At 38.7% G+C, this 18494-nt stretch overlaps 1 protein-coding gene across 1 annotated transcript in view; it reads left to right on the top strand.

Annotated features, from left to right (window-relative positions):
- The window catches only part of DCDC1 (doublecortin domain containing 1), a 236073-nt gene that overhangs the window by 98529 nt on the left and 119050 nt on the right, over window positions 1–18494 (top strand). The window contains exon 7 of the mRNA XM_019519509.1: window positions 3185–3351. Within this exon, the coding sequence (XP_019375054.1) occupies window positions 3185–3351 (167 nt within the window). The remainder of the gene's footprint in view (window positions 1–3184; window positions 3352–18494) is intronic.

The following is an 18494-nucleotide window of genomic DNA, read 5'->3' as shown; positions in this document are numbered from 1 at the left end:
TTGCAGTGTAGCTCCCCACTCACTGGGTCAGCAGCCCAGTCATCTCACTATATGCTCAGTGGATCTCACCCAGCTACCCCTGCTGCATGTACAGCTCCCTCACTACATGCACAGTGTTGCTCCCACCAGCACCATGTGGACCTCCCTTCCCCACTATGCACATTTAGCAGTTCAGCTCCTCCTCCATCCCCTTTCCAGCACATGACCAAGCAACACACCTGCACCACAGGCTGCCTGAGTTATCTCATTTGCTGCATGTGCAGCCTGCTCCTTCCTCCACCTATTTACATCATAGGCAGCCTGGTCCTCTTTTGTGTGTGGGGACAGGAACCAGGACCTGGAGGAGGAAGCGGGAGCCTGGAGAACCCAGTCACCACAGCTGCAAGAGCAATGGGTGGAGTGGCTGCCTGGTGAGAGCCTGTCAGCTGCATGTTAACACCTTGTGGGTTGGCCTGCAGGCCACCAGCTGGACAGCCCTGGTTAAGAGTCATTCTGGCCAAGGGCTATCTGGAACAAAACTGATGTCTGTCAAAATTACTCATGCAAATAGTAAAATATTCTGTATTTTATTTATTTTTTCGTTTGGTATGGAATTAATTCAGCCAGATCCTCAACTTGTATAAACTTGAAATCAGTAGAGCTTTGACAGTTTTCACAAGCTAAAGATTTGACCCATCATGTTTTATACTGCTACAATAATACATCATATACATATACAGACTTTGTAGACATTCTCAAGACTGAGTGAAATTTTTTGAGGCCTTTTTGGCCAGACTCTAGGGGTGTGTCCAGACAAAGTTGGATGAGTTGTATGCAGTGCCGCAGACCTGTCTGTGGCACCACACACATCGCACAGTCATGTGTTTCCTACTTTGCAGCATGGGGAGGGATTTGACTCCAGGAGATCCCAGGGTCAAACAAACTCATGCCTAAGAAAAGTCGGGTGATGTACATGGCAGCAGCACATGCCACCCCAAACTGGAGCCTGACTGGCTGGAGCCACACTCTGACTGCTGGCCAGGCTCCCTGCTGCAGTATTGCCATGGCTGCAGCTCCCAGAGGCCCCTAGGTAAGGCTGTTGGAGCTAGCACAGCTGCTGGCCCCAGCCTCCTCTACCCCATCTGGGGTAAACTGCTGCATGGCAGAGCGCGTGTAGCATGGGCATTCCCCAGAGGCCAAGTGACAGTGGTACAAGGTTTGCCACTGCTACTTGTCCCTGGGGAAACACATGTTGCTGCTTATGGGGACATGTCCTAGGTGCTTAACTTTAAGCATGTAGGTAGTTCCCTTGACTTAAATGTAAGCATGGAAGTAGTTTCATTTTTGTAGCTGCTTAAATACATTGACAAACTGGAGCCATAGTTTCTTGTAGGTATCATATCAGAGTTGGAACTTCAGTAGCAAATTAATTAGAGACACTATAGTGGCTTTTCAAACCTATTCAGGAAGGGCATTTTATGTATAACATTCAGCATAGAAGTAGGTAGTGATATCTCTCAGACAAACAGGTAAATATCATGTTGAGTCTTGAAGCATTAGTCACATGAAAGCAACAGCAGCTAACTAAAATTACTGACCAGGTGATAAGACAATATTCTAATAAGGTTTAAGGCATATGGTGTAGGCATGTAGCTATTTTGACAGTTTAGGGGCATAATAAAGCTACATGATTTTATATTTTGAAATTAATATCCCCCTCTAAAATAATTTTATGATATTTTGATTCTGCCTTTGTTATGTGACAGTATATTTAAAATACATTGCTTTTAGCAAAAGTAAATATGCAATGTTTACCTTGCCTTAACTCACATCTGTATGATCTTTCTTTTATGTTTACTTTAAAGTGGTCAACTACGCAGGTCAACAGGAGTTCCCTTATGACATTTTCTTTACTGAGGATACAGTCTAGCTCTGTATGGTTGGGGAAAGTTGAACAACAGTTGAGTTAAATTGGGAATCGGCTTCCTGAATGGGATGTTAGTGTCCTGTTTTCCACAAAATATGTAAAATATAATGTACACATAGTATCTCCTCATTTTTTTGTTGACAATACAGATATCCCTTTCTTGCTACATATCTGCCAATAAAATTATTACAGACATGAGTATATATAACACATATCAGATGAGTAACATGTATGTGTAGTCACATGTGAATGAAAACAACATGTATTCCTGAAATGACCACAGAGTACTAGAGTTAAAGCTATAATATTTTATTTGCAAATGTTCATAAGTGTGGTTTATACTGGTATTCCTTGATTGTCAATTTTCTTTTAGATTTCTAGAAAAAACAGGAACATCTTTTACATTTTATAGTATTAGATAAAAGCTTGAAAATATTGCATATTTAAGCAGCCAAGCACCATTTTATTTTATCTCACATAAAAACGGGTTATATATTAATTACACAACACAGTAAAGTCCAAAATGTGTGCCAAATGTATGTGTCTCACTAAAGCCTCCTGCCAAAAGGTTCTTGTCTTGTCTGTCACAATATATTGGCATAAGATGCTACTTAGAGAGAATGCTTTAAACATATGGGATACAGTCAAAAAATTTAAAGAAAAATCTTGTTAACATTATTGCCTTGAATCTACTTGTATATATCTTTTCCTTTGACTTTCCCTTCATTATTAAACAGCCACCTTGAGCTGTTTTATTTGATCTGAGGCTGATGCTTGAGCAGTGGCAATGAATAGGTTATTGTAAAATTGCTTATGAGCGTGTTCATTATATTTTTATGGATAATCTAATGTGTAATATTTTAGGTATACATAAGCCCCTCAACAGGAAACTGTGTACAAAAACAACATGGATCTTGCAATTTTATCAGGACAATGCAAGTAGATTTCAGCAAGGTTGGTTCCAACTCATCTGTGATAAATGAGAAGATAAGGCAATCAGTGCACACCATGACACTCTGTGCAGCTAGTTAGGCACACTTCAGAACTATTCAGGTGTGCTCACGAAGCTTATAAGTCTTACATGGGGGGTGTCTCAATATAAATACATCCTTCATGGTGGCCACTAGTAATGCAGGAGTTGCTTTTCCAAGACTTAACCCAGGTCAGATATAAATAATAGATATTAGGAGTTAGTTCTGATGGTGGGGCTGCATTTCAGGCTGTGTATTTCAGTTGGGTCAAAAGAATGCATTTTCTTTTTTTTTTTTCCTTGTCTAGTTCCTGTGCTTGACAAATGCCTGCAAAATTCCTTCACACCTTTGCGTGGACCTGTTTGGGTCTCTAAGGGAGAAGGTTTCAGCCCCTCAGGAGCAAAGATGTATATCCAGGGAGTCCTATTGGCCTTGCACCATCGATTAAAGTCTGCAAAAAACTATTGCAAACAGGTGAGTTGTCCCACTCTTTAACAGACTGCTTTTTTGTTTTCATTTAAAAATGTACCGGTTGTATAAAAGAAATGATTGGCACTGTGTCATAAAGAAGTGTGGCATGTATTGCATGAACTTTGGTGCCTGTTAGGGAAACGAAATGCTTCATCTATAATCTCAAAGGCAACAATAATGGAGCTAATTGCATCTGTCTTTTAGTGTGGGATGTCATACGTTTCATCTTTTCTTGCTGCACACTGTGCATAACTGATACATTCCTTATGTGGAGATTCTATATAAAGACAATCATTTTTCATTAAAAAATTAATAGCTGTTGATGCACCTATGATGTTTACTATGCAAACTTGTAGTTCTTCCCACCAGGCTAATCAAAATAAGTATGCCTTAGTTGAAAAATGTTTTTGCTAAAAAAAAAAAATCTAAACATTACTGAAGTTACTTTATGAAAAATAACAGAATTTTACAATTGCTAGGATAACCAATAATATTTTAGTGACCATGCATTTGGAATTAAATAAATATATAAGACATATATTTTAATTTGGATACATACATGAATCTGGGATATAGCATGCATTATTTGATCGGTTGTAGTCTTAGACCTGATTAATTCAAAGTGGCTTTATTTGCATCCATGTGTGTTTATGGAGCAACATACAGATGTATTTATTACTTCTTAATCAGAAGGTTTTGCATGTTAATACTTTTGAATAAAAATGAAATTGCCAGAGTTATTAGAATAGTTAGGTGTGACATCTTTTGATTTATAAATCTGAGAGTAATCTTTAAAAGGTTAGTTGAATGATTTATGAAAAAAGTAGGTGTGCAGATTTCTCAGAAAAAGTAATAATTATACATTAAACAGCCAGCTAGGAAACTCAGTTTCAAAATAATTTCAGGCCCCAGAGTTAAGAATGAATGCATCAGATAGATCACGCTATATCAGCCTATGTAGGGAGGGGGAGGGGAGGTGGAAGCCAGGGTGTCAGTCACACTGTTTATACAGCACCTCCTGCTGCCAGATCCATACAGAGAAATCAGCATTGACTTTGGAAAATACCGTTCCTGTCTCAAGCTAATGGTGATCAAAAATAGGAACTCAAGTAAATAGAAACAATCAGTAAGGCTAAGAAAGGGCTTCTTTTAAAAGATAATTTATTTTATCAGCATAGTAAAAGATGATGGTGAGCATCTTCATATTTTCTATTGATATTCCTCACTTATAAAACAATGTTGTCTGTTAAAAGGTATAAAAATAAAAATATATCAATATTACAGTGTTCTGATAAGATGATAATTAATCTTTAGAAAACATGAACATGAAATCTATCAAATATGAGACATTCGAGTATTTAACAAATATAGTCATAATCTTTAAAATAAAAAAGCAGGTAACAGCTTTGGGAGGTGGGGGGAAGCTCCTGAATAAGACCTGAAGAAAAACACTTTGTGGGTGGCTCTTTATTCTTCTTTAGAAAGAAAATATGGTGACACTACACTATATTAACCTGGTTTAATGATTTCTCCAATAATGGCCAAAAGTATCAGTTCGGGAAGAGTTTTAATAGCAGAAAAATAATTTTATTTTATTTGAAAGCACCTCTGAAAACAAATGCATGTAGATACTGAAATAATTATATGTGGACCTAAGTGCCATATACCTTTTGCAGGTGTTTCATTGTTTAAGGAACATAATATGAACAGGTTAGAATTAGGAGTATAAATGTGACATTTAAAAAAATATAAAGAAAATCAAAATTGTTCTTATATACATTTCAAAATAACATTTGGAGTATCAAGAATAAAGCAATAACTTTAAACCTTATAAAATTATTACAATAATATTAGGTCTTTATTATTAAAATAATATTTGGTATCTCCTAAAACACTTTCAGTCTGTTGAAAGGAAACTGTATGCATTACCTGGATTAATATTTCTGTAGATAAAAGTAAGATTAAACACTAAAATCTGTTTTAAGCATATTTTCTTTCAAATTTTACTGTTCACTATCTTACTAGAATTTTTTTGTAAGTGAGATCCAATATAGGGTGTTTACAGAACCTAGGATGTGTATTTAGAGAGTATAGCATATAATTTTGCAATATTACTTTTCATTTTCTGTATTTTGTGTTATCAATAAGTTAAAAATAAGTTCAAACAGAGCATAAAATAAGTAAGTTCTGACATGGTAAATGAGGTTTAGGAAATTCAGTGAAAAGGCCTTCCTCCCATTCTGTTTGCCAAGGCATGACAGTACAACCCAATGATGTGATATTTCATGTAGTTTTCAGACTTATATAATATCTAGACATTCTGGCAGCCATAAATGATTCATTTTTTTTGCTTTTTATTGATCTCAGTATTATGTTTTTTTGTATTGTATTTGTATTTAGACTATCTTATGTTAAATAAAGAAATTAAAAATGGAGAAAAATGATAGAAAAATATCCTTGACCTGCAATTATTGTGCTACGATCACATCCTTTACCCATTGCGACAAAATAGCTCTTACAAATATTACTAGCTTGATAGTAATGTGAGGTACTTCTATTACAATTTAACTGGATCTCTATTTCAGTGAGTACTATCATACTTCTATAAAAAAATACATACTGTTTGGCCCCCAAGGCTACATATTGCAGATTGCACAGTTTCAAATCACCCTGTTGCTTCTTGCCCTAGAAGAGTCAGTGAATGTGAAAGAGTCAAACTTCTTAGACCACAAAGTCTGAGGTCACCTTACTGTACCTTTTGTACCATTTTAGGATGAATGTTGGTAATCTACAAATAACATTCCTTGAAAGTCAGGTAGGGTAGTATAAAGCAAGTAAAAGTAAGAAGGCACTTAAGATTTGAAGAAAGTTTCTAATATAGAGATATCTCAAGAGAAAATAAATTAACAGTATTTTTTATACAATACATCATAATAGCTTGCTTTCTACTTTTTTTAAAATCTAGGCTCTCTTTTACTGTAATTATTTATATCATCTCTGTGGACTCCAGTAACATCTTGCAAAATCTCACATTGAAAATCTAACACTGTCAGAAACTGGCATTTTAATAGATGAACTTTTTGTAAAATATATGAAAAATATTGAGCACGAGAGAGAGTTATTTTGTAAATAATTTTCAGTTTGGGGCATAGTAACTATTATAGTATGTGTCTTGAAAAATGCTGTCTTAGTTTTTTTGTGAAAAATCTGGCTGACACCAAAATAGATTTAAATGGTAACATTTGTATTTTGTGTGAGATGTGATGACTATTAATTTTTTATTTAAAACACACAAAGACAAAGACTTGATGCACAGATAATTTTTTATTTAAAACACGCAAAGACAAAGACTTGACCAAAATTGAATTACTCAGAGCTATCCAAAAGTTTAAATTCATAAATACCAGTGGGAAAAAAAACAATAAACATGTGAGTATGAAATGTAGTTAACACTTTCAGTGATGGGAGATGTCCATCTCATTAGCATTCGTGATATGTAGTTGTGCTGTTGGTGGGGGTGTTGAAGCAGGAATGCCATTGTGCTGGGTTCCACTGTTTGGGGACAAACACTGCTGTGGAGGGAACGTGTGAAAAGGCCATAGTACTGTCAGTGAATGAGTAAGGCTGTGTTTTCTGTATGCTTCAAGCAGGGAAGCTGTCATTCACAGGCCTAGTACAGCTAAACAGAGGCCAAAACAGAAGACTCAAATACCTTTTAAAATGATATTAATTATTTTTAAACATTTTCTTCATTTACAGTCACATATTACATGAATTCTTGTTCTGTCTGTTGGTAAACAAACACAAAATGTATTTTGACTGATAAAGAGAAAAAGAAATAGCATTAGTACCACAAAATTAGATTCCTTAAGGTTCATCATTCAGGGGGCAGAGGTGTAAATATCTGAGAATCACAAGTTGACCTAAAAAGCTCACAAATGTTCCTGAGTGTGTGCTGCAATTTTACTTTGGAAGTTTGTAGTAAAATACAGCTATAATAATTTATGTATAACTTCACCTACAGTTCTATGGATTTCTGTCATTGACTTATATTGCGTTTATGTACTCTGTTATTTATTTTTAACAATGGGACGAGAGCATAATTATGCTATGAATTCATTAACTCTATCTCAAAATTACAGTAAATAGAAATTAATAATGTGAATCACTGACAATTATATATGTTAAAGGAATGATGCAAGTATGAAAAATGTTGAAAGAAAAGCAAATGACAGACTAAAGCAGTTGAGTGATTCTACATTCACCATGAGAATACCAACAAGTGCTGCTGTGATCTGTGAACCTTTCTATTTTAAGCATGTGTTTAACGGGATTCATAATGCCACTATTTTAAATTGAATAAATTTGGAACATAAATTATTAACCTATGTTTTTTTTACCATTTTATCTAGCAATTTACACTATTTTTAAAATTCTGAGATATAGCCCCTGTAATTCACAAGATGTTATCTGTTTTGTTGTATGGACCTATAAAAGCAGCACTGAATTAAAATGAGTAAAATATTGCAGTTATTCCTACAAGAAGAGAACTAAGATTGTGTTATTATTTTTAAAGCATTTGATTTGAAATTACTAGCTTAGATATTGGTGCATGTTTACAAATTGTTTTTCATAAACTTCCTTGCTTATATTCTGTAACAGATACTACTTGATGTAACTATTTCTCAAGTTTTTAATGAGTTCAATATGATTTTATATGCTAAGATTTCCAGTGAAATAGCTGTAATTACTTCTCAGTGGGTCTGCAGGACCTCAGTACTTCACATTATAAATATCAGAAAAATTAGTTATGATAGAATCCTTTCTCTTGGGATTCTGAAGAAGTAAATACATTATTATCGTGTTTTTGTTTACTAAGTTTTGGATATAATTTTAGTGTAATTTTATGCATATACTAAAGCAAGATATTGTCAGAGTTGTTATATAAAAATATACTCTGCACAGTAATGCTGTTTTCCAAAAATTATATTCCATCCTGGCAAAAAGTTGCTGTTATAATTGCTAGATATTATTAAAATAATAGTAAGGGCTCCATTGAAATGGTGAACAGCTGATTTCTAATTTAAACAACATGTCATCCAGTATAATAGTATTGAGATTTTTGCTGTCTTTTTCTAGGAATGTTTTTAAATTACATTTGAAAAGTGTATTTAAGTCATTAAAAAAAAGAAATTTTCTTCCACAGAAATGTTAAAAGTTCCCTCTATTTTATCCCCTCCTTGTCTAATTTCACACATTACTCACATCTTTTTATTTCATTTTCTTTATGCCATACACAAAATAGGCCTTTTATCTAGGGACAGGGACTGTTCAAGCTATAAAAGCCATATTAAAGTAAACTTTTTCAAACAGTAAGATTTAGTATGATAAATGTAATATTCCAGCACATTTTTACATGTAAAAATATAAAAAAATAGTAGTTCAGTAGTTTTGAAATTGAAAAAGAAACCTACTGTCTTGATAGCTATGGTAAGTGATTTTTAGTATGTTGTGTTGTTTATAAATTTGACTGATCATTGAAATTTGTTCCCACAACCAGGCTGCATTCTAGTTGCTAGAAGTATTTTAAGAACCTTAAACTTGTGTCTTTTTCTAAGTGTCATGCCTTGAGCAGGCCTAACATCAGTTAAATGAAGTGAAAATTGCATTCTTGTCTTGATAGAGATGAAAATGGATTTCTGGTCATGAAATAGATGTAGTTGTCACTTTTTTAAAAAGGTGTCAGCAGTTTGCTTCAGCGAGTAAGGTGCCAATTCAGTATGACAGTAAACTTGTGATCTGAGCAATCAATAAAATGCTTCAATAACTTCTGCTTCATTACACTTATAATAAGAGGCTATAGATCTGTGGCACATAAAACGTTGATAAAGAGGATATGTAGGGACTGGCTGTGACATTTTGTCTTAGAAGTACAGTAAGTGCAATGTTGCCATCTAGAGTTTGTGCATAGGTAATTTTTCCAAAAAGCTACAGTGATAAAAGAAGCCTTGATATTGAAAGCTGTTTATTTTCAGCAGTTAGTGGCATCCTTGTATATGCATGTGGATCAGGTATTTGTCTTGTCACAAAACTGTTTAGGTCAGGGAAAAATAAACCACTTCTGCTCTCTTTCCATTCTTTTGAATAATGTATAATAAATGTGAAATATTTTTTTCTCATCTAGTATTATAATAGATTTAAAATTCAATTCTTATCTCAGTAGCTTTTCTTACAGGTTACATTTGATAAAGCAATGACATTATGATGATTTGATTTGATACCTATAAGGAGAAAATCATTGCTCTGTGATAAGAACAAATTAATATAGTATTGTTTCAGATTTTGACGAAATAGTATCTTACAGATAATTTACCTATTGTGAAACAAGAAATAGCTGCTTTAGATTTTTATAAACATACATAAGGGACTTGTCTCTGTGTTATTTATTTTATGGACAAATTATTTTAGTTCACCTTTACTAGTTCCTTTACCTTTTAAAAATGAATGAAATGGGCTTGTTGCAACATATAGAAATTGACAGGATATTTTCTATTACATTTAAGGTCAAAAACCCAATAATTAGATCAGGAAATTCTCCACAGACATTTTAGAAATTGTAGGTCTCTGATTAAAAGTCTCTTATTAAATGACTTGGGTTCACCCTTTTTGTCCTGTGTATGTTAATAACTTAATCTGATTTTACTGAATTTGGAAGCCTAAACATTTATTTTACTGAATTGAGAAAAGTGATTTAGTCTAGTGAGAACCTGGGTATTGATAATTTTATGTTGAAAGAACTAATTTGGCTGAGCCAAGGCAAGTTTAATAGGAGGGGAACTAAGAAAGTGACTTGTCCTTTACTGGTCATTGCAGTGATACCATTCTTGGCCCCCTTATTGGGCACATGCTGATCTTAGCTGATCTTAGAATAGCTAAGAATACTGCAGTTACTGTGCCTTTTGCTCCTGATCATCAGTTGTTCCTAACCGCCATCCTGAATTAGATATATTCTACACGTGTCCTATGGTTAATTCTTTTCTATATAGGTGATGCTTTATAGTATGTAGCTGAAAATGTCAGGGAGGAGTTGGTGAACACAGTAATGCCAGACATTGCTAAATTGATTTTTGCAACAAACTCTAGTGCTTTTTTTAAATTCCTGGTAGGAATTTTTTAGGCCAATTTACTTAAGATATTTTGTTCGTATTAACAAGTTTGACAACAATATTAGTACAAATTTAGGCTCCCAGGAGGGAAGTAAGGGTGAGTAACCTATTAAATCAGACAGAGATTGGAGGGGGAGATTAATTTGTTCGCAGATTAGGAATACATGAAACCATTTGTGACTGCCTAATATATGTACCCCTTGCATTTGAATGGTGACAGACATATTGATCTCTTGAACACGTTAGTATGTTGGGTGACCCGTCTTTCAGTGAGTAAATCTAAATGACACTTAGGGGTTTTTTGGTAATGGTTATAGAAGGGAAGGATTTCATTTAATTCCCAGTCTAGTTATTGAATCAGTATATACATATGCCTACACATGTCTAAAATCAATTTGGCTTTATACAGGAACATTGTAGGATGAGAAGATTATGGTTTTACTTGCAAGACTACCTTTCTGTATGCATTAACTGACGGAGATCTGTCTTAAATAACTTGGGCATGTCCCCACGAGCATGCATGTGCGATTTGTGGTATTGCAAACGACATGTGGTGCATGCGCATGCATTCACTATGCTGCTAATTTGCAGCACAGTGGCTTTTTGACACCAGGAGATCCCAGCGTCCAAACCACCGCTAAAAAAAAGTGGCATAGTGCATGCAACAGTAGCATGCATGACCAGAAAGGGAGCCTAGTTGGCCAGGGCCATGCTCTGGCTTCTGGCCAGGCTCCAAGTGGCCGGCTTGGCAACACTGCTGCCCTGGGAGCCCCCCAGGACCTCAGGTAAGGCTGCTACGGCCAGCCCAGTTGCTGGCCCCAGCTTCCCCTACCCCACCTGAGGCAATTTGCTGCACTCTGGAGCATGCATGCAGAAGCATGAAGGGGAGATAGATAGCAGTGGTACAAATATGTGCCACTGCTATTTGTCCCACAGGAAACATGCGCTCCTGCACCTGCACGCTCATGGGGAAGCACCCATTGACTGTTTTCTCAGGCTAAATAACTATCTGTCATGTGTCATTCTCTTTCCCTTAACCATGGCAATGATGTCATGGACAAATCATCAGAAATAGTTATTTCTGCATGGGCTTTATTAATTTCTAATAGCAGGTCTTCATAAACACATCACCCTTTATATATACCACCTTATGAACACCATAAAGCAGTGGTTGACAGTCTCTTCAGCCTGCCTGCCAGAATAACCCAGTTTGGGTCAGAGATGGAAAGGCAGGGGCAAGGATGGAGCCACCACTGCCACTACTCCCCACTGTGGTACAGAGACACATATGCCACCAAATGCTGCTAAAGCCTCACATCTGCAGGTCCAATCCAGTGGGAAGCCATAAGTTGCCATCTCCTGCCATAGAGAGATGTTATTGCCTACACAGTATTCAAAAATCATGAATCAGGTCCCAGAAAGATTTTTGGGATTCTTTTTATTTGCATTCTGGTTCTAAGGATTTAGGAATCATGTTTTCAAGCCTTTTAAAAAGAATTATGATGGACAAATTTATTTTCTTTTCTAAAAGATGTTTAAGACATTCATATGATCACATGAGTCCAGGAGTTGGGGATTTAAGGAACACACAACTATCATAATACCTGCAATACAATGTTAAGAGTTGTCAACATTGTAGTATATCTTTGCTTTAAAGAGAGATAGATATCTCTAATTATGGGAGGGTTCTTTTATTCAATTGTATGGTCTTCATTTTCATGCAAATCTGTACTGTTTTGCCCAAAATATGATTGTGTCAGGACCAGCTACAACTATTTCTCCTAAGCATCATTCATAGAGACAGTTATATAAGCAACTTCCTCCTGTGCATTAAGATGGAACTATATTTACTGTGTTGTCGATGCATGGAATAAATTCTGCATTAGTATATATTCCAGTGAGCTAAACTAAAGTCTGCACAAGCCTTTGGTCTGCAGTGCAGGTTAGTCACTTTCACTAGCACGTAATCTTTAAAAATAAAAAAGCTTAGTTTAGAACTTTTTGATTGTATCAAAAAGAAATTATTACATTTTAGAACTTTGAAAGTAATTACAGAATTCTGCTGTTAAAGTCAGTAGAAGTAGGTTTGACACATTTTCTTTGAATTACTCAACCACCTACAGGTATTATTGCCTATGACTCTTTTGAAATGAGAATAAATTTTATAGAGTTACAACAGCAAAGTGAAAGAGTGTGTTTGATAGATTCCCTGAACAGTTTCAACACCCACAGGTATTATTTGTAAGAAAACAATCATGCAGAGTCTTCAGCTGGTTAGAGAGGGCACAGCATTCCATCTTCACCTGACATCCTATCTGTTCTCTCAACATCTTGTGCCCCCTGCCTGCCACCCACTCCTCCCAAAACAATACTCACTGAGAGAAGCTTGCGTGAATGGACAAGAATATGAATGTTTTTAAAGAATCTGAAGAGTGTGGAAGCCACATTGTTAAGGGTGGAGGAGTTGTGGGGGGTGGGGAAGGAAGAGAAACTGTCTTTAGGATTGATTAGTATTTTGCACTTTCTGTTCTAATTAATCAGTGTTATCTCTGAATTGTTAGAATCACTCAATTTTAATTATTCACAGGCTTGAAAACGGATTGATTACAAAAATAACAGAGCCAAAAGACCATTTGAAATATATTTCTCACTATTGTCCTTTTTTAATGTGTTTAGCATATAACTTTGTTATGATTATTTTCTAGAAACTTGTTTAGGCCAGAATTTTTAAGCAGTTACATAAACTTTAAATATTTAAGTTTATATGTTTTTGTGTTGATACTGTAAAATCAAACATTTTTAATTATATAATTATTTACCTCATTTTATTATGAATTACATTCATGTAGTGTTTAAGGGTAACCAATAAGATTAGATCCCCCTATATTCCATGCCAGAGATTGTACATTTACCGTGATAAAAAAATCAAATTTTAGGTTTTCCTTTGCTATTTTAAATGTATTTCAAAGCAAACCATGCTGTTTTGGCATTCAGTTGAAGGCATGTCTTATTCCCCTAGTTGCTCTTTCTCTTGCATTTTTTCCACAGCTCAGGGCCTTTTCTTTTGCAAAGTTGCTCTCCTTCCTTCTTGCATTTTGTGCTTTTTCTTATCAGGTATTCTTGGTAAATAAATGGAATTATTCAGACCCAGCATTAGCTAGAAAAAGTAAAGAAAGGAAAACTATTATCTTAAATGAGTTTTGAAAAACTAAGTCAAATTTTCAGTATAAACTAGGTATATAAACACATCTCATTCTATTTAGTATTGTATTGTAATATTAATTGACTAATGGATTATTGCACAGTGTTGGAACAAAGTCTTTTCCAAAAACAAACATAACATCCATTTTTTAAACCTCTGTGGGTATGTCTATATGAGACACTGACTGCACAGTAGCCAAGTAATACTCTGCAGTAGTGTGTCACAGCATGGACAGTGCTAATATGTTACTGCGCAGTAGTGTCACTTAAAAAACTTTTGCCGGCACTACTGTGCCATAACTCCAGTTACTGCACATTTATTTAGTACTTGGTTGTATGAGTACTAAATAAATGCACAGTAACTACTGTGCAATTACATCTTGTGTAGAAGTGCCCACTACAATGCAGAATAACAAAATGTTAGGCAGACAGGCTTTGCTGTGTTAACCACATTTTTTTTTCTTTAAGTAAGTAGGACATTGCAGAATACTGCTGAACCATCTTGGAGAACTGCATCTTTGTTGCAAGCCAGTAATTTTTTAATGTCCTACCCATGGGCAAAAAACCACTGTCCACCATGTCCTAGTAGCCTGCTTTTTCTTGGCATCATTGCTGAATGATTGGTCAACACTGCCTCCATTGTAGCTCAATATTCTATGAAAATGTTAGATTATACACATCTAGTATCTTGCCAGTGTTCAAGTATTCTTCTCCCACCTCCCCATTCTAGTGTGTGTACAGTTTGAAAGGTGAACCACCCAAATGATAATTTCCCTGAATCCCACTTTTCTGTCAGATGCTACTCCTGTCAGCCTTGTACTTCTCTACACATATTCCTTCTTGGAACAAAAATAAAGACTTAGTTTTTAAGATACAGATCGGATACTTGAAGAGAATTCAAAGTTTAGAGAATAGGAAATAAGCCATGTGAGGTAAGAATGTGTGACAGTCTGTACCATGATATGCTGTGGCTCCTAATGAACCTTGCTATTATATTATTCCAGATGATCAGAGACATATCAGGGAAACCAGGTAACTGTGCCAACATCGTTTCAGGTAGGAGTTGCCCCATCTTGGCACAGCCCCATATGATACAGCTCATTGAAAAGTCAGCTGAGCTTTGTGCCACCTGTCAACTTGCTCCCCTCTTCCCCAAGTGCAGTAAGAGTGCAGGTACTCATAGAAGCCATTTCAAGTTTAAAGATTGGACGGGCTCTCTTACAGTCCTACTTGCATCCCTACTTTTTCAGTTGTTTTTTACTGGCCACACCCAGTTCCCCAACTGAATTTAGTACAGTCCTGTTTCATAAACTCTTATCACCTACTCGGATAACTAGAAAAGGGCAAATATAAGTGCAGCACTGCTGCCATGTGTGCCCACACCCTGCCATCTGGGCACCTATTGCCCGAAAGATGTTCTCAGCATGGTGGCCTGCTTTGAACTATCAAAACGTCCTCCTGGCCTTAAATGGCCAGGACGTCAGCCACCTCATTTGCCCTCCAGCTGGGTCCCAGGTGCCAGCCCTGAGCAGGTTCCTCTGCCTGGATCATGCCACTTGCCTCACTAGCAGGAATCCTGGTGTTCTCCATTTAAAAACTGCAAATTTGCTGATAAAAAAATCTCAAATTCACTCTTTAAAATACCTCAAAATCCATGTTTTTGCACAATTAAAACAAAAAACCACTAGAGAGAGAGAGAGATCAGTTGTGCAATGTTTTATTGATATACTTATCATTTCAAAGCAATTTGGAAGCCTACCAGTGTCTCTATCATCATAGCAAAATAAATTCTAAATATCTATATGCTTTGATGTTTGCTTTTGGCTTTCTTATGATAGAAAAATTACAGTTCTCCCTGACCCCTTCACTCACCAGGATGTGGGGACAGCTGCCTCTGCAGCCACTGCTCCTGTCAGCAGGTCTCATCCTGCCAGGCAGCTGGGCACGCCAGGTGTGTGATGGGGGGATGTGAGGTTTGCAAGAGGGATGTGGGAAGAGGTGTGGGTGGGTGTGGGGAGGTGTGAGTGGGGGTGGTATGGGGTATATGGGTGAGGTGGTGTGGGGTTTGCAACAGCGGGGTGGGGGGAATGTGCAGTGGTGTGGGGGGTGTCAGGCTTGTGGAGGTCCACCATACGCCCACCCACCCCAGCTCCTGCAGCACCAGCAGGGCTGTGCCAGCGGCAGCTCTGCCAGACCTATGGTCTGTGCAGGGAGAAAGCACATGTTGAGACCTGACTTGGCCTGGCATGGTCCACTAGCATGCCTTTGCACAGGAGTGGGAGGTGTGGCGCCGTGATGTGTGGCTCCTGTGCAACGGCACACGCTAGCTGCATGGGCTGAGTTGCGTCGGGTCAGCCAGGTGTGTTCTAGGCACAGCACTGCAGCTGTGCATTGCTGCCTGAGCCTCATACAGAACACATTCAGCGTGACCCAGCTTGGCACGTGCAGCTACCGTGTGCCTTTGCACAAGAGCTGTGCATCCTGGAGCTGTGCCTCCCGGTCCTGTACAAAAGTGCGTTAACGGGCCATGCCATGCTGGGTAGATCAGGTCCCTCTGCACGCTTTCTCCCCACACAGCTCTGCTGCTAGTACCAGGTATGTGCAGTGTGGGGGGATGTGTGCTTTGTGGAGGGGCTTGAGCAGTGGCTGCCACACACCTACTCTCCACCCGCTCCCTGCAACGCAGGTGGCAGCACCTGGTGTGGCCATGGCCCAGCTGCAGGCAGAGTCCTGTGGTGGCACGGTGCTGCGTGACATGGGCTTTGTGCTGAATGGACCCAGCCTGGCCCACTAGCACATGGGTTTCCCATTCTGCTAAAAGCCATGTGCTAGCAGGCCAGGCCAGGCTGGGCTAGGGTGGGTCAGGTCTGTTCAGCATGTACAGAGCCCACGTCAGGCAGCACCATTTTGCTGTGGGCTGTAGGAGGTAGGTGGGTGCGTAGGCATGTGGTAGCCACCTCTCAAGCCCCTTCACAAACCCATCCACAGACTGCACATCTCCCCAACCCCCTGACACTCCCCACCCCGCCACTACTCACACCTCCCCACCCATAAACCCCACCATCCACATGTCCTTAACTTACCTGTGACAGCACCTGGGTCCTGGTCATGCCACGTCCTTGCCCTGCTCTTCTGCTTGCTCCAGCACACTAAGGGTGCTGCTGCGGCAGCAGAAGCACCATAGAGATGCTCTGGCCAGAAACTAGAGTATCTCCCTGGAGGACTGGCTTCTGGGTTACTGCAGGGCATGGTCCGGGACCGTGTCCTACCCCACTTTTTCCCTCCTAGTTTTTTTTTTTTTTTTGATGCCTAGATTTCCAGGTATCAAATTTTGAGCTTGCACTGAAAGTATGTAGCATAGGGAACATTTTTTTGTTCTCAGTATGCCTCTTGCAGCGTTGCAAACTGGTTTGGGATGCGGCAAGGTTTTATTCTGGACTGTGAAATAAACTGCCTCCAGATGTGGTGCAATCACCTACCCTGGAAATCTTCAAAAGAAGACTGGATGGTCACCTCGCTGGGGTCACCTAACCCCAGTTGTCTTTCCTGCCTAGTGCAGGGGAGCTGAACCCAATGATCTTGTAAGGTCCCTTCTAGCCCATTATGATCTGTGAATCTATCAATTTATGTGAACGCTCATCTGGATATGCCCATGATGTGACATTCTGGGTCAGACCAATGGTTTAGCCAATATCCTGTCTCTGAAAGTAGCAGAAATGGATGCTATAGAGCAGGAGTTCTCAACCTGGTGGGGAATGTGCTAGTACAAGGGAGGCTAGGGGACAGTGATCATGAAATGATCCAGTTTGCTATTCAGAGAAAGGTGGGGAGGGTAACTAGCACAGCACAAATTCTAGACTTTAGGAAAGCCAACTTTGATGTGCTCAGGGCAGTAGTCAGGGAGGCACTCGGAGCCCAGGGTGTAGCTAGTATGGGGGTCCAGGAAAGGTCACACATCATGGTCCTTCCTCAAAGAGGCTATCTTTGGGGCGCAGCAGGACACAATTCCACTGCATAGGAAGGCAGGAAAAGGGTCTGAGAAATCTTCATGGCTGAGCGTGGATATCCAGGCTGGCCTGAGGGCAAAGAAAAACGCATACTGGCGGTGGAAGCAGAGGGCAGGGACCAAGGAGGAGTACACTTCCGTGACCTGAGCTTGTAGGGATTTGGTAAGGAAGGCTAAAGCAGCACTGGAGCTTAGATTAGCTTCTGGGATTAAGGATAACAAAAAGTCCTTCTTCAAGTATATAGGTAGCAAGAAGAAGTCTCAAGGTAACATTGGACCCCTACGAGGCAGGGCAGGACAGGGCAGGGCAGGGCAGTTGGTGACGGACACACGAGAGAAGGCAGAACTCTTTAACAAGTTCTTTGCCTCCGTGTTCCTGTCTGCTGACAATAGAGTGCTCTCGGGTGATAGTGTAGAGAGGCCCAGGAAGGATGCGAGTCCCCAGACTGTTAGTTCAGACCTAGTTAAGGATTACCTGGAGGACTTAGATGTAGCCAAGTCAGCGGGCCCAGATGACCTTCATCCATGGGTGCTGAGGGAACTGGCTTGTGTCATTGCAGAAACATTAGCATGGCTGTTTGAGGACTCCTGGTACTCAGGCCAAGTCCCTGAGGACTGGAAAAGGGACAATGTGGTCCCTATTTTCAAGAAGGGGAGGAAGGAAGAGCCTGGCAACTACAGGCTAGTCAGCCTCACTTCCATCCTGGGGAAGGTCTTTGAAAAAATTATCAAGGGCCACATTCGTGAGAGCCCTGCAGGGGAAGTGATGTTGA

The sequence above is a fragment of the Gavialis gangeticus genome, unplaced genomic scaffold, assembly GCF_001723915.1.
Source record: "Gavialis gangeticus isolate Ggan-Ray unplaced genomic scaffold, GavGan_comp1, whole genome shotgun sequence".
Taxonomy (NCBI): Eukaryota; Metazoa; Chordata; order Crocodylia; family Gavialidae; genus Gavialis; species Gavialis gangeticus.
This window is presented reverse-complemented; position numbering and strand designations above follow the sequence as displayed.